The sequence below is a fragment of the Strix aluco genome, chromosome 24, assembly GCF_031877795.1.
Source record: "Strix aluco isolate bStrAlu1 chromosome 24, bStrAlu1.hap1, whole genome shotgun sequence".
In the NCBI taxonomy this organism is placed as follows: Eukaryota; Metazoa; Chordata; class Aves; order Strigiformes; family Strigidae; genus Strix; species Strix aluco.
The window spans coordinates 8,589,986-8,612,803 of record NC_133954.1 but is presented as its reverse complement, the minus strand read 5'-3'; the positions used below and the strand labels follow the sequence as shown (position 1 = coordinate 8,612,803).

General features: G+C 65.3%; 1 protein-coding gene across 7 annotated transcripts in view; it reads right to left on the bottom strand.

Moving 5' to 3' along the window:
• Positions 1–2,395: 2,395 nt before the first annotated feature.
• The window catches only part of ARHGAP23 (Rho GTPase activating protein 23), a 36,700-nt gene continuing 16,277 nt past the window's right edge, over positions 2,396–22,818 (bottom strand). For 4 of the 7 annotated variants that reach the window (XM_074849127.1, XM_074849125.1, XM_074849124.1 and 1 more), the window contains exons 2-24: positions 19,991–20,170; positions 16,924–16,948; positions 15,979–16,071; positions 15,543–15,621; positions 14,718–14,772; positions 12,295–13,762; positions 11,428–11,583; positions 11,178–11,289; positions 11,015–11,072; positions 10,759–10,896; positions 10,364–10,663; positions 9,132–9,193; positions 8,719–8,846; positions 8,450–8,568; positions 8,213–8,368; positions 7,558–7,636; positions 7,086–7,159; positions 6,875–6,964; positions 6,658–6,783; positions 6,465–6,506; positions 6,253–6,346; positions 4,794–4,825; positions 2,396–4,680 (exon numbers count right to left, since the gene is read on the bottom strand). In XM_074849127.1, the coding sequence (XP_074705228.1) occupies positions 3,652–4,680; positions 4,794–4,825; positions 6,253–6,346; positions 6,465–6,506; positions 6,658–6,783; positions 6,875–6,964; positions 7,086–7,159; positions 7,558–7,636; positions 8,213–8,368; positions 8,450–8,568; positions 8,719–8,846; positions 9,132–9,193; positions 10,364–10,663; positions 10,759–10,896; positions 11,015–11,072; positions 11,178–11,289; positions 11,428–11,583; positions 12,295–13,762; positions 14,718–14,772; positions 15,543–15,621; positions 15,979–16,071; positions 16,924–16,948; positions 19,991–20,170 (4,695 nt within the window). In that variant the 3' untranslated portion in view covers positions 2,396–3,651. Of the gene's footprint in view, positions 4,681–4,793; positions 4,826–6,252; positions 6,347–6,464; positions 6,507–6,657; positions 6,784–6,874; positions 6,965–7,085; positions 7,160–7,557; positions 7,637–8,212; positions 8,369–8,449; positions 8,569–8,718; positions 8,847–9,131; positions 9,194–10,363; positions 10,664–10,758; positions 10,897–11,014; positions 11,073–11,177; positions 11,290–11,427; positions 11,584–12,294; positions 13,763–14,717; positions 14,773–15,542; positions 15,622–15,978; positions 16,072–16,923; positions 16,949–18,506; positions 18,752–19,990; positions 20,171–22,818 lie in introns of those variants that run through there. The other 3 variants (XM_074849122.1, XM_074849123.1, XM_074849128.1) reach the window with 3 other exon arrangements.

Below are 22,818 nucleotides of genomic sequence, written 5' to 3'. Positions count from 1 at the left end.
GCGGGTGTGCGTGTGTGTGCGTGTGCGTGTGCGCTGCGTGTGCCCGTCCCCAGCGCTGCCGTCAGCGCAGCCCAGCCGCAGTGCAACACGAGATCGAATCACTCCTTTCGTTGGCTAGTTCGTCCTTGGGTTGGTTTGGTTTGGTTTTGTTTTCTTTAATTATTTTTCTTCTTTTCCCCCCCTCTCTTTTTTTGTATATCAATCATTTTTGTACAGAAGAACGAGCCTTTTTTGAATAACAAAGAGAAAAAAAAACCAAAAAAAAAAAAAACAAAAACGAAAAAAAAAAATCATGATGCAATTTCTTTGGATTGCAAAAAGCAACTCTTTACATTTAAGTGAAGTGTCTTAACATTTTATATTGTTTTAAAAAATATATTTACATATTATATATATATAATATACGTAATATAAATATATATATATAAATATTTAAAAAGAAAAGAAAAGAAAAGAAATAAATCTCTTCACGTCTGGTATATTAGGGGGTGGATTTTCTTCCCTGGGTAGACTATAGCTCCTTGTGGTTTGGAGAGGTCGGTTCCTCGCGGATGCTGGCCCCGTGCTGAGCTCCCATCCTCCGTCCAGCACCTTCCTCGTCCCGTCCCGGTCCCCATCCCTCACTGGAGCAGGGGGGGGAAGGGGCCGGGTGCCCCCCCGGGGACACTGACTCCCATGGGTGCCAGCCCCCGGGGTGCTGCAGCACCCACCTCCCAGCAGCAATAGCAGTCACTTGATGCGTTTTATTTAAGTTTGAATTATTTTTTTTCTTGGTACCAAAGTGAAACACTGTAGCAAAGCCGCAGCTTCTTATGGCTGGGATGGGGGGGGGTCCCCCCCTCTCCCCCAGCCCTGTCCCCCCCCCCCTCCCACGGCCCTCCCACCCCACACCTGTCCCGGTGCTCCCATGGGGCTGGACGTGCCAGCACCCATGGAGGGGCCCTGCAGACAGCCCCCCCCCCACGTCACCTTGCTGTCCTGGGGGTGTGAGGGGGACAAATGCCACCGCCCCCCCCCCCCCCAGGGACACAGACATGCAAAGGGGTCGGTGGGCTATAAGAGCAGCCCCATCCTGGTGGCACCCATGGGTGTGCCGGGACACCCATCCCACTGGGAGCAAGCTCTGGCTGTTGGGGGGGGGGGAGCTGCACCCTGGCTTTACCATGGGTGCTGGAAGCCCCCACCCAGGCACTGTCACTGGTGGGTGCTGTGCTGTGGGACCCCCCCCGCCACCTCCAGACCAGGAGGGTGGTGATGGGTGATGGGGTGCCCAGTGCTGGGCGAAGGGGTGCCCGGTGCTGGGTGAGGGGATGCACGGCGCTGGCTTGCACCCCATTCTTCCCCCCACTTCCCCCCACCCCCCCCCCTCCGCTGCCCATCAGGCTGGTTTCTCCGTGAGCGTGTGTCTCTGCGTGCGTGTGCGTCCGTCCTTTCATGGCATCATGCAAACCATCCGTGAGCACCGACCACGGTGCCTTCGCTGAAGCAAGAGGACAAAAAAAAAAAAAAAAAAATTAAAAAAAAAAAGCCAAAAAAATTTGATTCTGGTTTAAACCAGGAGGAAAAAAAAAAAAAGGACAAAAAAAAATGGAAAATGTTGCAAAAACGATCCAAAAAAAAAAAAAAAAAAGCGCTGCCTGCATCGTGCATGTGTCGGAGGCGCCCACTGCATGCGCACCCCGCTTTACTCGTCTGGATGTTGTTTAAAAAAGGCTACAACTTTTAAAAGAACAAAAAAAAAAAAAGGCAAAAAAAAGAAAAAAAAAAAAATTCCTAATACTCTTTAGAGGCTGTTTTGGGGTTTCTACAACGTCGTGTGTCTCTTAGCATGAATTTTCTTGTGAACTGTTTTAAAAGAAAAAAAATAATTAAAAAAAAAAAAAAAAAAAAAGCCTTGCACAGGGCGGAGGCGGGGGCCGGGGGGGGGGCTGGCCCCCCGCTGCCCCCGCCCTGTGCCCAGCGCTGTCCCTGTGTCGCTGTGGGTGCCATGGGTAGTTCTGTGCGCAACGTGACCATTGTAACTTGCAAACTCCGATGACAAAGGGTTGCTTTTTATTTTTCTTTTCCCTTTATTACTTTTCTTTTCTATCAGAGTGTCTGGCTTTAATAAAATTACTTTTTTTTTTTTCCTCTCTGGCACTTTTTTTCCCCCCAGGTTTGGTCTCTTGTTGGGTCGCTGTATTGGGGAGGGGGTGGGACATCCCTGGCCCCAAGACCACCCTGGTCCCACATTGGGGGACGTATCAATGGGTGCTGGGAGGGGGGGTCCAGCCTCATCGAAAAGCCGGGAAAAATCCTTCCCCAGATGCTGCTGGTGCTCCAGGAAACGGGGGTCCATGCACTGACACCCCCACCCCCCCCCAAGCAGGAGAAGCAATAACAGCAGGAAACCACCTCCTCGAATAACCATTTTATTTCCAATATATAGACTGGGACTGGGCGGGGGGGGGGCAGCGTCCGAAGCGGGGTGGTGGTGTTGGGGTCGGGTTTTTTTTTTTTTTTTTTCAGTTTTGCATATACCGGCTCCACAGCCGACTCGTACAACACGCCGGGGGGGGCAGGGGGGGGCACATGCAGGAGGGTTTAAAAAGTCAACACTGGTCCAGCACATCCCCTGGTCAGGGCTGGCCTTTCAGCTGAGCAAAACTTCTTAAAAAATCCTTATAAATCCTTTGTAATATGTTACACAGTCAGAGACAATATTTACAAAAAAAAAAAAAAAGAGGAAAGAAAAAAAAACAACTTTACAGCAAATATTTGCATAACGTATGAGAACGACACGGAGAAACAGTGACGTGACCTGACACCCCCCCCCCCACCGTGGCCCTGACAGTCGCCACCCGAGCCTGTGGCATGTGTGTGCCTGCACGGTGAGGCTGGGGGTCCCCACATGTCCCCCCCCGCCCCGGGGGTGGCTGCACCGCACCCCCCTCCTAAAGTGCTTCTGGCCTGGCGGGGGGGGGGTGGGTAGGAAGGGGAGCGGGGCTGGGGAGGGGGCTGTGTCGTGCTGGGGAGCACGCTGGGTCCTGGATGGTGGCTGTGGCTCATGGGGGTGCAGGGGACAGCGGGGTGTCCCCGTCCCCCCCCCCCCACAGGGTCCCCCTCTGTGCCAGCCCCTCCTGTCACACCCGCTCCCACGCAAACACCCGTGGGGTGCCCCCCCCCCCCCACTCCATCCGTCACACCAAGGGCCACCCCGGCGTGGCACAGAGCAGGGTGACAGCACCCAGGTCCCCAGGGTCCCCGAGGTGGGGGAGGGCTCCGGCGAGGGCCACCACAGCAGCAGCACCCAAGGAAGCGCCCGCACTTCGCACCGCCGCGCCCGGGGACAGCGGGTCCCCGCTTGGGGTGGGGACAGTCCCCAGGAGACACCCCCCCACACCACGAAACCTCCTGGCACTGCCCGGGAGGGGCCGGAGGACCACGGGATGGGGCCAGGATGGGGCATAGGGAAGCGCCATGGGACCCTGCTGGTCCCCAAAGCAAGGGGGACAAGGTGGCTTTGTCCCACCTGCGGGGTGGGGGCCACGGAGACTCATTAAATAACAGCAGCTTGTCCAGAGCACAATTAAATACAAGAACGAGGGTGAGTCCTTAAATTAAACACTGGCTGGGGCGGGAGGAGCCGCTGGGGGGGAGCATCTCAGGAGGTCAGAGACACTGGGGGAAGCGCAGAGGGGCTGGGGGGCCGGGGCTGCCCGGGGGGGTCTTGGTGCCTGGCCCCTCGCCGGCAGCGCCGGGCTGTGCCGGGGTGGGGGCCGGGGGCCGGGCTTTGGTGGACTCCAGGCTGCTGAGCCCCGAGTCCTTGTCACGGCAGGGTCCTGGGGCCATCTCCAAGCCCCGCGGCTCCTTCCACTCGTTGAAGTTGAGGTCCTTGAGGCCGCCAGGGACCACCACGGTGTGTCGGCGCCAGCTGCTCTTCTTGCGGCGGGTCTCGGGGGAGTGGGCTCGGCGCAGGCGGACCCCCATGTCGTCGGCGGAGGCTCGCAGGCGCTGCCGCAGCTGCTCCCGCAGCGAAGGTCGCCCGGGGAGAACCCAGCCCTGGTCCTCGCCGCTGGGTGCCGGGGTCTCGCCGCCCGGCCGGGGCCGTCCCAGCTTCCTGCGGGCCAGCGTGTCGCACTGGATCAGGCGGTGGGAGTTGAAGGATGGACGGCCGAGGGGACCCTTGTCCTCATCCCCTGGCCCCCCGGCCGCCTGCCCCAGCTGGGGCCGGGCACCCTCCCGGCTCTCCGTGTCCGTCTCCATGTGGCTGAGCTCGCTGCGCTCGTCGTCCGCCTCCTCCCCGCGGCTCCCGGCCACCGACTGCACCTCGGAGCACAGGCTGCGGTCCATGGTGGACAGGGTGGAGTAGCCCGACACGATGGAGCGGGCGTCCGGCGCCAGCTCGGACCCGGCACCCCCCGGCTCCAGGGAGCTCTCCCGCTCCATCCCGGCCGGGCTGGTGGTTGCTGACTCGGTGCCGGTGCCATGGGGGGCTTTGCCGGGTCCTGGTGGGGTGGCCGCAGTCCCCTCGTCCTCCTGCTTCCGACCCGGGGTGTCCCTGCGCTCCGTGTCGTCGTCGGTGCTGCTGCCGACGCCTTCAGCCTCTCTCCTCTTCTTCCTCTTGCGGGCGGCGGCTGAGACGAAGGGGATGGCGAGGAGGTCCCGGTGCGGCGGCGCCTTTCGCGACGGCCACGTGCCCTGGGAAGACGGTGACGCCGGGGTGAGGGATGGCGGTGCCGGGGTTAGGGACAGGCTCCGTGCCCCGGCCATCACGTCCCTCCCCGTCAGCCCCCAGCCTGGGACCCTCTTACCTTCGGTTTGGCGGAGCCGCTGCGGGTCAAGCCTGTAAAGTAGAGCAGAGAAGGGGGGGGTGTTAGCCAGGCCCTGGGGGTGGGCATATGCTGGGGAGGGGGTTCGGTGGGTAGAGCTGGGGGATGCTGCTCCATTCCCCCAAACGATGGGGACATGCTGGGGCCATCAGAGACTGGTTGGCAGGGACACCAGTGCCAAGCGGCTGCAGGAGGTGGCAGGAGGCTGGGGGGGGGGTCCAGTGGTGTACGGGGGTCCCCAGCACCACTCGCCCACTGCAGAGCCCCAAGGATTGGGGATAAGGGGGGACACACACAGGCACACACAGCTGGGAAACACAGCCAGGACCCCAGCAGCAGGACCCACGGCCACGGGGCACAGAGGGGACCAGGGCTGGGCACAGTGCAGCCACCATCACGTCACCGGGATGGGGCGTGGGAAACCGGCTCGATACCACATCCAGCCTCAGAGAGGGGTCTGGGACAGGCCATGGGGCTGCCCCGGCTAGCCGGGGGGTCTAGGGGGCAAGTGGGGACACGGGGGGGACAGGCAGCCCTGGCCCCGCTGTCACGGTGTGAAGGAGAAGGACAAGACAACAGACACCCTCTCCCACCCTGCACGCCCCGGGATGGGGTTAGCCGCTGCTGACGACGAGAGAGGGGGAGGCAGAAAGGGGGGTGCTGACCCCCCCCTCGGGGCATTGCGACCCCCATAGTCCCAGGATACCCAGCACCCATCCCTGCCAGGGGATGCCAACAGCAGCCCCAGCACCGCGCAGGCACTGGACAGCGAGGTGGGGGAACCAGGGTTAAAGGATTTGGAGCTCCCCAGGGGCTCAGCAGCCTCTCCTGCTGCTGGGGACCCTGGGGACAGTGGCCAGGCAGGACAGGGCCCCCTTCCCTCCCACCGCCCCCCCCTGCTCCCACTCTCTCGTGGTCCCCCCAAGGAGTTAGTGCGTGAGCAATGCACCCAGGATCAACACTGTACCCGCTCTAGCTCTCGAGGAGGTCCGCTGGAGGAGGAAGAGGAGGAGGAGGAGGAAGAGGACAGCACAGAAAAGTTCAAGGAAAGAACGTAAGAAATCAGTTGAACAACAAAGTCTCCCGGTCTCTGGGTTGGCAGCATGGGCCAGCGCGGGGGGAGCGGGCGCGGGCAGGGGTCCCGCAGGCTGCCAGGTTTGCGGAGGGGCGAGGAGCAGCCACCGGAGAGAAGGGTGACAGGAGAGGGTGGGAGGGGGCTCTGCTGGCACCCCCAGCGTGGGGGTGACCCCACGTTCCAGTGAGGGGGGCACCGGGACATCCCGCTCCAGACCATGTGGGTTTGCTGTGACCACGGCGAGCCGGGCCAGCTGCCCGCAGCGGTGGGAGGACGGGGCCGGGGGACAGAGCGGCTGGAGAAGCACCCTGGGGTGCCCTGGTGCCAGGGCCCGAGGGGCCGGTGCCGCAGGAAACTGCTCCTCACCTGCGGCATCGCCGGGCGCCGCGGTCCTGCCGATGTTGGGGAGCAGGTACTCGATGTTGGGCACGGACTGAGCCTCCTTCTCATCCACGGGGGTCTGCAAGGGGAGGGGGTCCGGCAGTCAGGGGGCTGCCGACAGCACCCCGGCTCCCAACCAGGGCTCTGCGCCCCCCCTGCCCCACAGCAAGACCCCCCGGGGGAGGGGCAGGACTCACCTTCTCGCCCTTGTCCTCCTTGTCGCTGAAGAACCAGTCTGACTGCGGGGGGGGCACAGGAGAGGGGTTATGGACCGGCGAGGAGTGGTGGGAGCTCGGCGCGGCTGGGGAGCCCCTTCCCCTGCTCCTGGGGTGCAGATCAGCCCCCCTCCTCCAGCCACGCCGATGCCTGCCCCCCCGCGACGCCACTTACGTGCTGGATGAGGGTCTCCACGATTTTGTAGCGGTCGGGCATGTGCGTCACCATGTCGGTCATGTTGTCCTCGGATGTCCGCACCAGCGTGGGGCCGAACACCAGGGCCAGGTTTCGGGGCTCCATCTGCAACCGGAGCCGGGGTTAGTGACTGGGGTGGGGGCTTGAGGGGGGAGCAGGAGAGCCCAGGACAGGGCCCAGGGCGGGTGGACGGCACCTTGTTCTTCTCCGAGTGGTCAGCGATGGTCTTCAGGTGACCCACCAGGAACTTGAGTGTCTCGTAGTAGTGACCTGGCAGGTCCCGGATCTGTGGGGAGGCACCGGGTCACCTCTCTGCTCGTCCCCGCTGCCTTTCCCACCCACTGCAGCCCCCAAGGAGGGGGATCCGAGCTACGCCCCCCACCCCAGCCCCTGCCCCATCTCCCTACCAGCTTCCTCAGCGTCCTCATCCTCTCGCTGGCGTCCTCGATCCGGTTGGCCTCGATGAAGTCGTTGTACTTATCTGAAAGCAGGACATGGCAGGGTCAGAGCCGGGTGGAGGGGAGGGGGCACCCCCCAGTGCCAGGGACCCCCAGATGCACCAGCCAGAGACGCTGGGAAGGGGGCTGGGGGTGCTGCTCGGGTCCTGCTGGGACAGGGCGCAGAGGGGGAGGGAGGGACAAGGACAAGGGCTGGCCCAGGGGACTCAGCGAGGAGGGGGTCTGCAGAGCCCCCCACTGCGGGCGGGCGCTGGCTCGCTCTGTCGCAGGCTCTGGGGACCTGTCCTCAACACGGGGACGGGCTCCAGGTCAGCCCGGCATCAGCCACTGACATGTGGCCATTGGCACAGGGTCATCTGTGGCCACTTTGGGGACCCCGCTGGCCCCGAGGGGAGCACCCAGCTGGGGCGCAGCGACTCACCGTCGGTGAAGAGGGGCTCAGGCAGCTTTCGGAAGAAGGATTTCAACAGGCTGCTAATGACGTTCAGATCCTGCCACCGCTGCGGGGGAGAGAAGAGGCTGCTCAGGCAAAGCCAGGCGGGAGAAAGTCCCCAAGCTGGGAGAGTCCCAGGCCACCGACAGTGAGGGGGACACCAGCCAGCAGCAGTGTGGCTGTGAGGATGGCAGGACGGTCGTCCCCACCCCGCATCTGGCAGGGAAAGCTGTAGCAATGTGGTGAGATGCAAGGGGACAAATGTGTCCCCAAGCTGCCACCTACACTGCTGCCACCAACCACCAGGCGGCCCTGCCACTACGGGGACAGTCACAGCAGCGGAGACGGCGTGGGGACAGAGACAGGGGTGGTGATGGAGCCATGGACCAGGACAACAGCCCCAGGAGCATCCCACAAGCACGGGGACAGGGATGGGGACAGGGATGGGGACAGGGATGTGGACCAGGACAGCAGCCCCAAGAGCATCCCAGAGGCCTGGGGACAGGGTTGGGGACAAAGATGGGGACAGGGATGGGGACAGAGCCACGGACCAGGACAACAGCCCCAGGAGCAACCCACTGGTATGGGGACAGGGATGGGGACACAGATGGGGACGGGGACATGCAGCCCGCCCCACCCTCACCTCGTCCTGCAGGTTGATCTCGGTGGCTCCCTTGTTGAGCTGCTCCTGCAGGCTGGACACCACCGCGTTGTTCCCGGGCACGCGGTAGATGCCCATGTACTCCAGCCCTCGGTCCTCCACCACCCTGCAGCAAGCTTCAACGATCAGGGGGACGTTCTGCGGGGACAGAAAGGGGGTGACGGAGGTGCCGGGGCTGTGTGGAGTCTCCCAGGGCTGGCACCGCCGGCACGGCCGTACCTTGTTGTCCGGGGCAGGCTGACAGTCCTCCAGCCTCACGCCGAAGGCCCGCGGGGCAGATTTTTTGTTTTTCTTCATGATGTTGATGCCCCATGGGGCTTTTTGAGAGCTGCTCTCATCTGGGGAGAAAAAAAAAAAACACAGGATCGTTTGCTAATGAGTTGGGACAAATGGGAAGATCATCCCTGGTGCCCTACGGGGACCAGCACGATGGCAGCCCCCCCGGTTTGCCATGCCGGGGTGCCCCACGCCGCAGGGGTAGGACCCACCTTTCGTGACGGCCGCATCCTGCCTGGGGGACCGGGGTGCGCTGGTTCCCGTCTGCTTCAGGAACTCGGCTCGGATCCCCAGCCCTCGAGAGCCCTTGGGCGAGGAATCGGGCTTGGTGCCCGCAGGGCTGCAGGGAGAGCGGTGGGAGGGGGGGTGCTCAGGCAGGGCATGGCCCGGGGGGGGCCACCAGCCCGCTGAAAAACCTCCCGGTAAACACCGGCATCTCTCCCGGTCCCGCACCCACGGGGCTGAACCCCACACTGGGTAATGGGGGTCCCTGGGGAGCACGGAGCCACTTTAACCCTTCGGGCAGCGGCGGTTTGGCCATCCCAGACCCTGCCAGCACCCCGAGCGAAGGTGAATAAAGCGCTCGGAGGGTCTCGGTGACCACCACCCCCCGCCGGGTCCGTACCTCACTTTCCGGTAGTCGTTTAACTTCTTGTTGATAAGTGCTTGGCTGGCAAAACCGGGGTCCTGGGGGGGCAGAGAGAAGAGGGGAAGGGAAAGCTTGAGCAGCGCGTCCGTCAGAGACCCCAGGCAAGTCCACGCTCTGCCAGGCGCCGTGTGGGACCAGGCAGGACTGGGCAGGGCAGGACGGGGTCCCCGCTGCCCCAAAACAGCCGTTGCCCGCCAGCGCCCGCCGCCGCGCTGCCGTCTCCGGCGTTCCTTGCCACGGTGTGGGGCGGCACGCGGGGTCCGAGCCGGCCACAGAGGCTCGGGGACGGGCGCATCCCTCCGTGGAACGCACACCTCCGTCTGCCCGCACCTGGCGCAGCCTCTGCCAACGCTCAGCACCCAAAGACACGCAAAAATCCCTGCAGGACGCTGCACCACGGCCCCCGCGGGTACCCCGACAGCTCCACACACTCCGAGCCGGCAACACCTTCCCTGCGCCAGTGCTGCTGGTCCCACCGAGCCCCCTGCGCCCTCTGGAGCAGGGCTGTGCCACAGAAAACCAGAGACTGCTCCGAGCTCAACGCACCCTCCAGGGCCGGAGCCTGCCACAACCCCGTCACGATCGCTGCAACCAAACGAGGCCGGCGCGGCACCGCGGGGAGACGGCACATGGCCACCCCAGCGCTTGGCACATCCAGCCCAGCGCCGGCACATCCAGCCCCGCGGATCCTCCGTTGGAGCCCACGGCTCCGGGGAGCAGCTCTCCCCTTCTCAGACCCCCGAGTGACCCATCGCACAGACCATGGGCTGCCCGGCGAGGGCTCAGCCCCGAGCAGCACCACACAGGCACCAAAGCCTGACGCAGGCAGGGATCTCCCTGCCAACTCTCTCTTTGCCAACGGAGATGGAACACACCACACGTGCTCCTCTCCCACCGCACGACCAAACGCCGCCGGCAGATCCGGCATCGACCCTGCCTGGAAGCGCCGTGGTAGCACTCGGAGAGCCCCGGCGCACCCTGCCACAACCGAGGCCAGCGGAGCCGCCGCTCTTCTTGGACGCCGCGGTGCCCGCGAGCCCCCGTGCACCCCTGGGAGCACGGCACGGGACTAGCGAGCCCCACGCTGGCCGGCCACGCAGGGGCCGGCCATGGCCTGGGGAAGCAGCACAAGGCAAAGAGCCGGAGAGAGCCGAGGCGGTTAGTGCCGGGAGAGCCAGAGGCAGCCAGGAGCCCCATGTGGCTCTCACCTCGCCCTCGGCCTTGCTGTTCTCCCTGATGACTTTGATCCAGGCCAGCATGTCTTCCCGATCCTCTGCCTGAAAGAGATATTCACAGAAGTCAGCGGTCGTCAGGCGGAAGACGTGCTTCCTCTTGGTCTCGCTGTAGGAGATGTCCACCAGGCACGCTCGGATGCTGATCGGCGGCTCCTCCTCACCTGGGGCCGGGGCGCAGGTCACCGCCTCCCGCCTGTCCTTGCACAGGTACAGCGAGTGGGTGCGCAGCACCGCGAAGACGCGCTTCCACTGCCGGATGCCTCCACCGACCTTCTGCGGGGAGAAGGGATGGGGCATGGACCTCAGGGATGCATCCCCCCTCCCCAGCGTCGCCAGTTGGGCTCAGGGAAGGGGCGGCACCCACCTACCTTCCCCTTTTTGGTGAGGATCTGCTTGCAGTGGAGCCAGCCCTCCTTCCTCACGGCGCTGAATGGGACGTCCGAGAGGTCGGAGGTTGAGTGTCTTTTGGAACGGGCGTCTTCGGACGTGCCGAGGCTGTCCAGAGACTGCGGGGGGACCCGAGGGCGCCGTTGGGGTGATGCCATCAGCACCCCAACCAGGCAGAGTGATCCTCTCATAGAGGTACCCAGGTGGGGGGCACCCCCAGGACCCCCCAACACTCACCCCATCGGTGAAGAAGCTCCTCAGCATGCGGAGGCTGGGGACCCGGCTGGGCATCCTCCTGGGGGGAGAGCAGCCCCCGTGAGCGGGATGCTGAAGGGTGGGGGGGGGGACGGGAACACGTTGGTGGGACTGGGAGGGGCCGGGGGGGGCGGTCCAGTCCTACCTCAGGATCTTCCCCTCGTCCCGAAATGCGTTCAGACCGTCGTCGCAGGACTTGGAGCGCTCGGTGGTGATGGCCAGGAGGTAGGACGAGCGGCGTCCAGCCTTGATGCTGCCTGCGAGGAGGAGAAGGGCAGAGCACACGCTGCTCAGCCCAGCGGGCACGGGGCAGAGCTCCAGGGCTGGGGGGCTGCTCCTCCCTGTCCTGCCCCCCATTTGGAGCCCCCCCCCCCCCCGCACCCCCCAGCGCTTACTGCAGTCCTGGGAGTAGTGTCGGCTCAGGGCAAAGGCGAAGGTGGGCGAGGAGGGGCTGGTGGCGACAGCGGGTGCGGAGTTCATGGCGCTGGAGACCACCGAGGAGGCAGGGATGTGCTTGGCCTTCAGGTCGATGCTGGGGCTGGTGGGTTCATCTGCGAGAGGCGGGGGGGGCAGCGTTGCAGGAGGGGTTGGGGCAGGACGGGGTGGGGGGAAGTCCCTGCTGGGACCCCCCTGCCCCGGCATTCTGGTAGGTGGTGGGTTTGCAGGTGCCTGGGGTGGGCTGGAGGACACGCTGTTCCCGCCAGCAAAGCCAGGAGCCACCAGTGCGCCCAGAGCAACGCTGCAGCCCCCCCATCCCCACCCCATCCCCCTCATCCCCGTCCAGCCCCAGGGTCCCTCCTGGCATGGGACAGAGCTGGAGGCTCCCCCAGACCCATTTTGGGTCCGCACGGGCAGAAGCGGCGGGGCAGGGGGGTCCCAAGTGAGACAGGGTGATCCCAGACACGTCCCTGTCCCCACTTGGGAGCAGGGCTCCAGTTCACACCAGTTGTGCCCAGTAAGAGGTACCAGGGGCTGGGCGGGGGGTGCAGGACAGCAAAGAGAGAGATGAGGCTGCTCGAGCCCAAACCCTGGCACCCCATCACCGACACCTGCAGCCCTGCTCGGGGTCAGTGATGCCCTGAGGGGTGCTGGGCACTGTGGGGTGCTGGGCACCCATCTGGCCCCTGCACTGGCCACGGACGGATGCTCTGAGACCATGCAACGTGCCCTGTCCCCCAAAACATGCCCTCCCCAGCACGGGACTTGGTAAAACCCCCTCCCAGAGGCAGCCACAGCCCCACCGGCGAGCCACCCCGACTCACCGATGAAGGGGATGGACGCCAGCGAGTCCTCGGGGGCTGCCAAAGGAGCCACGCGCCGGCCTTGCCGCTCGGCCGCCGGCCTCTCCCCTTTGCCGCTGGCCAGTGGGGGGTCACAAATGTCCGTCTCCTTCACCCCCTCGGGGAAGATAAAGTTCATCTGCCGCAGTGGGGGTGGCATCTTGCGGCCTGTGGGTGGCTTCTGCCGCAAAACCACCTCTTCCCTCCGCTCCTCCGGCTGCTCGGGCACCCGGCTGCTCTCCGGCCGCTGCTCCCTGGGTGCGGTAGGGACCGGCAGGGGACCGGTGGGTGGTGGGACAATGGGGACCACCCTGTCCGGGAGCGGGGCGGCTGGCCGCTGCGAGATGCTGAAGGTGGGCAGGCCACCGAAAGCCGGGTCACGGAAGGAGAGGGCGTGCAGCAGCCCAGTGCGGCGTTGGAAGGACGGGCTGTAGCTCCGGTAGCCAATATAGCCCGAATCATCCGCGCTCTGCAAGTTGGGCTGCGACGGGTGCTTCTGCACGGGTGCTGGCTCCCGCGAGGAGGAAGAAGAGGAGGAGGAGGAAGGTGCGAAGGAGCCGTGCGGGATGGGCTGCCCAATGGTGGTGGCGACGGTGGCCCGGCAGAGCCTCTCAGGTGGCCAAGCGGAGCGGTCGAGGTGAGGGGGGAGCAGGGCACCGGGCTCCAGCGCCTCCATGGAGCGCCCGTACCTGCCCAGGGAGTGGTCAGAGCGGGCGCGGGGTGCCCAACCCTCGCGGGGGGGCTGCAGCAGGGTGTCGTGCGAGGCACTGTGGGGCCAGCCCCGGGGGGCTACCGCCGAACCCCCCAGCCGGTCCTGGGACACGCTGCGGTAACGGGGTGGCATGGCGTGTCGCCGCTCCTCCGAGGCGCTTCGCCGCGGCTCCTGGCTGCAAAACCAGCGGGACAGAGCCTGCTGGCACTCCTGACGGCCGGGGGCCCGCTGGCTGCCCGACGCCTCCCGGGGGGGCCGCCCGGCCCCCGACAGCCCCCCGACACCCTCCTTGAAGCCGCAGTGAGTCCGGTGCTCCGGGAGGTGCTTGGGGACCCCGTAGCAGGAAGGGGTGGGGGGGGGGATCCCATAGCGGTCGGGCAAAGAGGATGCGACGTTGCTGGGGCAGCCGGTGCGGGAGAAGGAGCCGGGGTGCCCATGGGGTGCGGTGGGACGTGGGGGGGGACCCCCAGGCTGTGGTTCATCGGGGCGGTGCGCAGGGCTGCCGCCCACCTCGCTCCGGGTGCTGGTGAGTGTGGCCGTGCCGAGCGGGGACGAGGGGCCCGCAGCGGTGGGGCGGGGGGCGCGGGTGTCTGGCAGCTGGCCCGGGGGGGGCTCGGCACCCCGCGCCTGGAAGGGGTACGTCTTCCGTGGGTAGCAGATGGGAGGGGGCTCGGGGATGCTCTGCGCCCCGCCAGAGTACGGCTCGTTGCCCTTCAGGTAGGCATCCTGCGAGTACGCCTGCAGGGGGGGACAGGGGGGTCAGGGTGGGGGGGGCCAGGGCTGCAGCCCCCGCTGTTCCCACTGCAGGGGTGCTCTCTGCTCCTCCCCAACCCACGAGCAAACCTCCCCATCGGGGCAAGCTGGGCAGGGCTGCCTGCAGCCCCTCAAGTCCCACTTTCCCAGGGCCCTCCCCGCCCCCCAGCACTAAGCACTGCTGCCACCAGCTCTGCTGCCCTCCCCACCGCCAAGCAGAGCCCGGCTGCCCCCGCCCTCCTTCCTAAAACACCCTGACACCGCCCGGCATGGCTCTCCCTTCTCATTTTCCAGACTCCTCTGACTCCACGTTCGGGGGGATCCTCAGAGCCCCCCTTCGCAGGGCTGTAAGCCCCCCAGCCCGATGAAAGTGGGTCCCCCAGGCTGGGGCCAAGCAGTGGTGCCCTCAAATAGCCAAGCCTGGGGTGGGTGCAGGCAGCTCCGGTGGCAGCAGCACCAGCAGGAGAGCCCCGGGAGGCAGCGGGGACTGGGGGAGCACTGGGTAAAGCCCCCCCAACAGCCCTCAGCTCGGGCCACCCTGCCAGGGCCACCGCTGTCCCCAAACCCCAGCTCACCGACAGCAGAGCCACTCCGAGGAGAAGCCTGAGACCCAGAGCAACTCACCCTCCAGTTACACCTGAGGACACCCCCCAAAAAAAACAGGGGTTGTGTCCTCCATCCTTCCTGCCCCGGACCCCCCCAGTACCTCCATTTCTGCACCCATTGCTTCTCCAGGGATGCTGGCAATGTTCCCAAGTGTCCCCAGCAAGATAAGGGCACTTGGCCATCCCCAGCCAAGGCACAGGAGGATGGGGGGCAGGGACAGAGCAGCCCCCCAGGTTTGGTGGGGCGGGAACGCTGGCACAGCCCAGGAAAGCCACGTTGAGGCACTTGAACCCTGGAACCAGCCCGGTCCCTGGCACCCACCCGGCAAACTCACCAGCTGGAGGATGTCCTCGTCCTTGGGCATGATGGAGAGTTCCAGCACATCGTCACTGCGGGGACAGGGGGCGGAGGGGTCAGGTTGGCTGGGGTCTCCCCCCCTGCCCCCAGTGAGGCCAATCTCACAGAATCCCAGACTCATCTCAGTTGGAAAAGACCCTGAAGCTCCTCCAGCCCAACCATGAACCTCACCCTGACCATTCCCAACTCCACCAGATCCCTCAGCGCTGGCTCAACCCGACTCTTCAACCCCTCCAGGGATGGGGACTCCCCCCCTGCCCTGGGCAGCCCATTCCAACGCCCAACAGCCCCTTCTGCAAAGAAATCCTTCCTAAGAGCCAGTCTGACCCTGCCCTGGCGCAGCTTGAGGCCATTCCCTCTTGGCCTGGCGCTGGTTCCTTGGCTCAAGAGACTCATCCCCCTTCTCTGCACCCTCCTTTCAGGGAGTTGGAGAGGGCCATGAGGTCTCCCCTCAGCCTCCTCTTCTCCAGACTAAACCCCCCCAGTTCCCTCAGCCGCTCCCCATCAGACCTGTGCTCCAGACCCTGCACCAGCTCCGTTGCCCTTCTCTGGACACACTCAAGTCATTCAATGTCCCACTCAGCCAAATCCCCCACGAGGACATAAACGTCCCCGTCCCCAAGTGATGGTCACAGCACGTCTCTGCCTGTCCCTGGGCCCCTGCAGCATCGCTGCCTGCGGGCACCCAAGTGACTCACGGCTCCTGCTAGCCCTGGTGACACCCAGGGGGATGGTGCCTGCTGCGCTGTGTCCCCTTCGTGTCACCTCCCCGGCTCTGCCCGTCCCTGGGAAGGGGACTCACCTGTTCTGGATCAGCGCGATGACCTGTGAGTAGGTTTTCCCAATGATGCTCTCCCCGTTCACCTTGACCAGCCGGTCCCCTGCAGCGCAGGGGGAGAAGACAGTGTCACTGCAAGCGAGTGGGGAGGTGGTGGCACCTGCCTGTCCCCACGCTCGCTCACAGCAGGGTCTGAACACGGCCAGGTGCTGTGTGGTGAGGGGAGCTGTGGGGACCCCAAAGCCAGCCTAACCCATGGTCTCAATGCTGCTCTGAGCACCCCAGGCCAACGAGAGAGAGAGAGAGACACCCCACTGAGCCGGGGAGCAGAGAAATGGGGAGAAAAAAGGAAGAATGAAAGAAAAAGAGCAAAACAAGCATGGAATTCCGCAGCAGAGCATCATGTGCACCCCCAGGTCTGAGCCCCTGCCAGCCCGGCCGCCCGCATGCCCCCGCTCACCGGTGCGCAGCCCAGCCTGGTGCGCTGGCCCGTCCTCCCGCACGTTCTTCACGAAGATGGTGTCCATGGGCTCCAGGTGGCTCCGGGGGGGACCTGCTCCCCGGGGACAGCGTGTCAGGGAGCCGCCAGCACGGCCCGGCCCGTCCCAGGGCAAGGAGCGTGCGCGGCCCCACGCAGTACCCTCCGCGAGTCCCCACGCAGCAGCCCTGCCTCCAGGTCCTGCCCTGGGCAAAGCTGGGGGGGTCTCAGAGCAGCCCCCCCAGCACCCGTCTCTCCCAGCCGTGGCTGCAGCCACGCTCCTTTGCAAGAGCAAAAGCCAACGGGGGCTGCAAGAAACTGGAGGGCGGGTGGCCCAGGGGGGCAGCGGATGGATGGCGGAGGGCCGGTGCCAACAAGGGACGCTGAGTCGCTCAGGGACCACCCGGAGCGAGGCCGGTGGCCCCCCCAGCCCCGATGGGCACCAGGTGCCAGGTCTTGGCGCTGCTGCCTGCACTGGCTCGGTGACCCGGCACCTCGTCACTCTGCCAGCGCGCCGATGTGTTCTGACGCCTTCACATTCGCTCACGTCACCGTCAGCCGCCGGGAGGGGAGCAGGGCCGTGTCCCCGTCCCCAGACACCCCACACCCGTCACGGGGACCGGTGCTGGCCACGCCAGACCCCCTTGGGCACCAGGTCCAGCAAAGCTCCCAGTGACTTCAGGGACACCGCCCCCGTGCACCGCCCCAAGTGCCACTGAGCTGCCACCGAAGCACCACGCCGCTTCCAGACAATATTTAGGGCCACGGTGCCAGACAACAGACTGTGTCCCCCAGCCACAACACCCGCTGGGACAGCCGTGTGGCCCCCCCAGACCCCCACGCCCACCGATCCGGGTGGTGACGTCCCCCCTGCGTGGCGGGGGTGGTCCCCATGGATCCCTGCGGCACTGCAGCGCCGGTGCTCACCTGGCCGGTTGCCGTTCTCCTCCTCCTGCCAAAAGAAGAGAAAAACATTTATTTGGTGGTCGGGTGGCCGCGGTGGGGGGTCCAGGAGGGGTGCCAGCCCCATGAAGCCCCTTGCAAGACCTGCGTGTCCCTCTGTGCCCTCCACTGCCCCTGGCTAAATTTACCTCCTGACACCGGATCTGGCTGTGCCGCCCGCGCAGCCCCGCCAGCGGGCAGGGAGTGGGACCCGCCACAGCCCCCCGTACTCAGCTACCAGGGAAGGGGCTGATTTTGGGGCAAGGGAGCAGGAAGGGACCCAGCCACCTCCATGGTGGCATCTCACTCTTCTCCCAGGCCACCAAGCCTGGCCAGGGACAGCCCAAGCACCCACAGCGGGGTCCCAGAGGAGGGACAGAGGTGCCCGCTGGCACTGCAGCACCCGGGCAGCGGGTCCCGGTGACAGGGACCCTCGGGAAGGGGCTGGCTTTGCGCAGGTGTCCTCAGAAGGGCTACATTTAGCCCTGCGGGGCTAAATTCGGCGAGGGGAGCATGTCCCTGGGCGGGGGGGGGGCATTTCTGCAGCCTCCTGCTGCATAGGCTGTGACGGGCATCACAGGGGGGATGGCAGAGGGGTCTCTGCACCCCGTCACCAGCCATGGGCAGGGGACACCCCTGGGAGCGCACGTGGATCTGTCCCTTGGGGTGGGAACTGCATCTGTGGGCTCCTGTCCTTGTCACCCACATCGTCCCGTGGGGACCCCCCCACCGCAGAGCCACGCTGCCCAGGGGGTGCCCAGCTGGGGCAGGGCACAGGGTGCTGGCACCCCCACCGCTGAGCCCACAGCCCTGCCACGGAGCCGGCTGCACCCCGGGCTGCTCAGCCCCAGGCCTGTGTCCCACGGAGGGACCCCGGCACCGGGATGGGGATTCCTCCCTCCGCAAGTGCCGGGTCCTGCCGGCTCCCGGGGGGGCTCCAGCCAAGAGGCTTCACCAGCCGCAGGTCCCACCCCTGCCCGTGCAGGGCAGTGGGGACACAGCCCTGATGTGTGCGGGCAGGTCCCTCTGGGGCGCTGGGAAGGGACCAGGCTCCATCCCAGTGTGACAGAGGGACACTCCCAGTGAGGAGGAGGGGGCTGAAGGCATCTCTCCACAGTGCCCATAGGATGGTGGGAAGGAAAAGCCACATCCCGTGGCCTCAGCACCATTGCCCGCACACCGAGGGGCTGCCACGGTGCCACAGCAGGAGCGAAGGGCCACCAAGGGTCCCCGGAGGCATGGACTTGCCCCTCTCCCTGCCCCCCCTTGCCCTGCAGCACCCCAGAGCCCTTCCCAGCCCCCGGGGCACCCCGGCAGCTCTGCTCCCAGTGCCGGGCCAAGGCTGGGCGTGGTGGTGCCGAAGCACGGCACAGTGAAGACAGCTCTGCCGTCACCCTCCCTGCTGAGTCAACCCCACCGAAACTCAGCCCCCGGACCTGGCTGCCCGCCGGCACCCATGGGTGCTGAGCCAGCCGCACCGCGCCCTGCCCCGCCGGCTTTGGCTCAGACGGGTGCCGGGGGCTATTCCCAGCCTCCTTCCAAGAGCATCTTCGCCTCCCGGCGCTGACCTGGCTCCTTCCCACGCGGCCCCGTGTGCTCCCGCCCTGGCAGGGCTCAGCCCTGGTGCCCAGCACCACGGGGCAGGATCAGTCCCTGGCTCTTGGAGGATGCTTTAGGAGGATGGTGGCGGTTTGGAAGCGAGCGGGTGGCTTCGGAGCAGGTTCGGGCCATCCCCACGATGGAAGCTCCTTTGCAGATTCACGCTGCTGGAGAGGGGTCAGCGCTGTGTTGCCGGTGCGGGCAGGAAAGTGCAGGCAGGAGGGATTTGGGGAAGCAGGAGCGTGGGAAAAGCGCTGTGACGAAGGATGCTGAGCGGGGACTCTCCCCACCCTGTGACTCACATCCCACTGCAGTTCCCTGCCTGCGGGGAGGAGGCAGCCGTGGGGCAGCCGGAGCCATGGGGCAGCCGGAGCCATGGGGCTGGGGGCAGCTGTGAAGCTCTGGGAGTGATGGGAACATCCAGGTCTGCTCACCCTGGAGCGGGGAAAGGGCTGGGACAGACCACGCGGCTCCCGGACGTTTCTCCCTTCATCCGCACGAAGCTGCCGCTGCAGAAAACGGGGTGTGGTGGGGGATTTCAAACCCCGGGGGCTCGGAGCTGGCACGGCAGAAGAGCTGCCTCATCACCTCTGGGTGCCGAGGGCACGGTGCGTGCTGGAAGCTGCTGGGTTGTGTCGCAGGGTCCCTCCATCCTGGAGAGGAAAGGTGCTGCCTGGATTGGGGCTTCTCGACGGCTCAGAGGGCGCAGGAGGTGATGGCCAAGCTGGTGGTTGGTTCCCCCCAAAAAGGCAGCGCCTGGGAAGGGTCCGGGCTGCTGCTGAGCCAAGACGTGACTGTGGGCGTTGGGTCCTGGGGCAGATCCAGCCCGAAGCCTCTCGCTGACAGCCAGGAAATTGGGAGCCAAAAATCTGCTGCGCTGGAGGCGGCGAGCGACGACGGGGCTGGGCACAGGCCCCTCGCCGGGCGAGGTCGGTCAGAGGAGGAGGAGGAGGGTTGTGAGGAAGGTCTCAAAGAGCGTCCTGCGAATCGCCCGCTCCCAGGCTCAGCTTTGCGGTGGCCACACGTGCTCAAGCGACGTCCCGCTGGGCCAAGCCTCTCCCTGACCTCGGGGGCTCTGAAGTGCCTTTTCCTGCCGTTCCCAGGTGCCGGAGCTGTCGTTCGGAGCTGAGGGATTCTCTCCTTTCCCACAGATAGTCACGTCCCCCCCGCTCTGGGACATCTCTGGAGATGCTTCCGCCTCGCTGCTCGCTCGGAGAACGTCTCCCAGCAGCTCCACGGGCTCCATCCCAGGGCCACCCATGGGTGGGGGCAGCCTCAGGCACCCCAACAAGGCAAGCAATGGATGGACCACTCCATGCTTCCCCAGAACCCTCCCTGCCCACCCCCAGCCCATACACAAGCATCCTGCATCCAACCACGGCCCCTCAGAGTCCCGCTCCAGCAGCTCTGGGGGGGTCCCTGTGGCCCCCCCTCCACGAGGTCCCAGCCCTACCTTGGCGGTGGAGTGCACCGCCGACTCCGGGGGGTAGACGATGAAGTGGCGGAGGGTGAAGCCAAACCCCCCCTGCGAGCTCTTCCGCAGCACCACCGTCTTTGGGCCCACCCAGGGGAAGGGCCCCTCCGGGGGCACGTTGGCATTTGGGGACGCACCATCTCTCCGGCCTGGTGTTGGCTGTAGGGGACGAGGAGGAAGATGTCACTTCTGGGGGGGGTGGTGTAGGCAGTCAGCCCCCCATCAGCCCCCTCAAAGCCCCGTGCTGGGGGCTGAAATCTGCTGGAAAAGCCACTCCACTTCTCCAAAACCCCTCTCCACTTCTGGTTCTGGTGGCAGCAAATTCCAGCCCCCCAAAAACCACCCCACCAGCACCCCCCGAGACTCATCGCATGGGACCTTTTGGGAGAAGATGCATGGAAAGGAAATACAAAAATAAGGAGGGGAAATGAGCTGTGCCTGGGGGTCTGGATGGGATCCAGGAGGCAGCGAGGCAAGAGGAGAGATGGGGGCAGCCAGGGGAGTCAGGGACAAAAGGTCCCCTTCCGATGACGCCGCGGTAATGACCTTGGGCAAGCCGGAAAGAGCCGCCCGGGAGGTGGCTGGATGAGTGATGCTGCCCGAGACGGGGCAGGGACCTGGCACCGTGTTGGGCTCCGGCAAGGGCCACGGTCTGGAGCTGCAGACGGGGCCAAGAGGGACGCGGGTCCATCCCGCAGCCCCCGGTGCCGGTGTTGGGAGGGGGAACAGGGCCACAGCAGAGTCGGAGCTGCCGCGGGCCTCTCGCCTGGCACCTGGGCAGGGGGTTGGAGAGACAGCAAGAGTCCTCGGCGGAGTTCAGGAGGGGTTAGCACGGCCCCGGCCAGGGATGTTGCTGCTCACCGTGGCTGCACATCTGGCTGCACATCTGGCTGCGCATCCACCAGCCCTGTGGAGGCAGGAGCAGCCCCGTGGCCAAAGGGAGCGGAGGGCCCTGCCCGATGCCCCAACAGCACCCAGTTCTGCTAAAACCGGGGAAATTGGCAAACTGGGAGCAGCAGCTGGGTGGGAGGGGGTCAGCTGGGGTCCTGCCCGAGTGCCATCTCCTTCCCCGCTGCAGCAGCCGCAGTCGGCCCATCCCGGGGCGAGGGTGTTAAAATTCAGGCACTGTCTCAGTTGAAGCGATGGATGGGGAGCGGGGAGGGGGAGAGGGCCGCACAAAAGGGACCAGGCACAAAAAGCCTTTGTCTGCGCCTGTGCTGAGTGGGCCTTTTCGCTGCCGGTGGGGAAATCTGACGGCAGCTCAGCGGGGCCAGGCTGCACCCCCCTCCGTGCCGGCACGTCCCACACGGGGCCCGGCTGCAAGTGGGGCTGTGGGTCCTGTCCCCCCTGGGGAGAGGGTCCCTGTGGGGAGGGCAGGGCTCTGGCACTGCAGCCCACGAGGCATCGCCCTGGCACGGCACCTATGGATCTGCTCCATCACCACCGGAGCAAACCTGGGGGGTACAAGGGCTTCGGGTGCTCGTGGATACCCCAAAACATAAAGAGAGCTGCAGAGCTCCAAACCTTGTCATTTGAAGAGCCAGAAAACCCCAAACCAGCGCCAAACAGGGGGCAAAGCTCCCCATGAGCCCTCCAGCCCTCCCTGGACCCCGCACACCTCGACCCGTGAGCCAAAAGCAGATGGCAACGGGCACCCCGGCGCTCCCACGGGCACCCCCATCCCTTCGCCCCGGGGCCACCAGCATCCCGGCGCCTGTCCCCATCTGCGCTCTCCCATTGTGTCGGCCGCCGGCTCGACGGATTATTTTTAAGCTGACAGCTGAATGTGCCCTGCTGATTTTAACCAGCACAGACAAGCCTCGGAGAGGGGAGAATCGGTGGAGACACCACCAGCAGCACCGACCCACGGGGATGGGGGGACGTGGCCCCGTGTCACGGGTGCGCCGGAGCCGTGGCCACGGCTCCGGCGCACCCGTGACACGGGGCCACGTCCCCAGTTGCGGGGTACCCACTACAGCATCGGTGATTCCCCAAACCTGATCCCGTGAGCCTGAATCCATCCTTACAACCGAGCAAAAGGACAAACAACCCTCCCAGGCTGTTTTCCGTCTCCATCCCAAGGTCCCGTAACTCACGGCGGAGGAGGGAATCCCTCGGGAACGCTCCCCATCCTGCAGGCACCCAGCACCCTGACCCCGCTGCCAAGGACGGGTGGTGGCCTTGCCCTGATTTAGTGTCCTTTGGGATTTTTACCCCCTCAGGATCCCCCTTGTCCCCCACTGAAGAGACCCAGAGACCCTACAAGGGCAGGGCGGGGGGCGCAGAACAAACCATCCCAGACCACCGTGCCTCAGTTTCCCTCCTCACCCACCCTGGCTTGGAGCTTTTTTGGGCTGCAAAGCCCCCAGCTGTGGGCTCGGACATCCCCTACGCTGGCTCACGGCCTCACAGATGCTCCAGCCCCCCTGGCAGTGGGGTTGACCCTTGATTTGTCACCTCAGCCATTTGTCCTCAACTCCCCATCCCCCCTCCCCACAGGGGGTCGGTCACCTCCCAGCTTTTTGGCTTTATTTTAACCTCCCACCCGCTGCATCCTGCCCATCAGCCTGGCTCCCCCTAATCCCCATCCTGGGGGCAGCGAGGATGGGGGGAGCCCCTTGCTCCCTGCAAAAATGGCTTGTAACAGCCCAGGGCTGGGCAAGCTGCTCGCCCGGACCCCTGTGTGGTCCCTTGCCCCCAGCACAGGTGTCCCCAGGTCCCTGTACCCCATGTCACCGTGCCACCTTGCTCTCCCCATGGTGACACGATGGGACACGGTGCCCCCCTCCTGCAGAACAAAGGAGCGT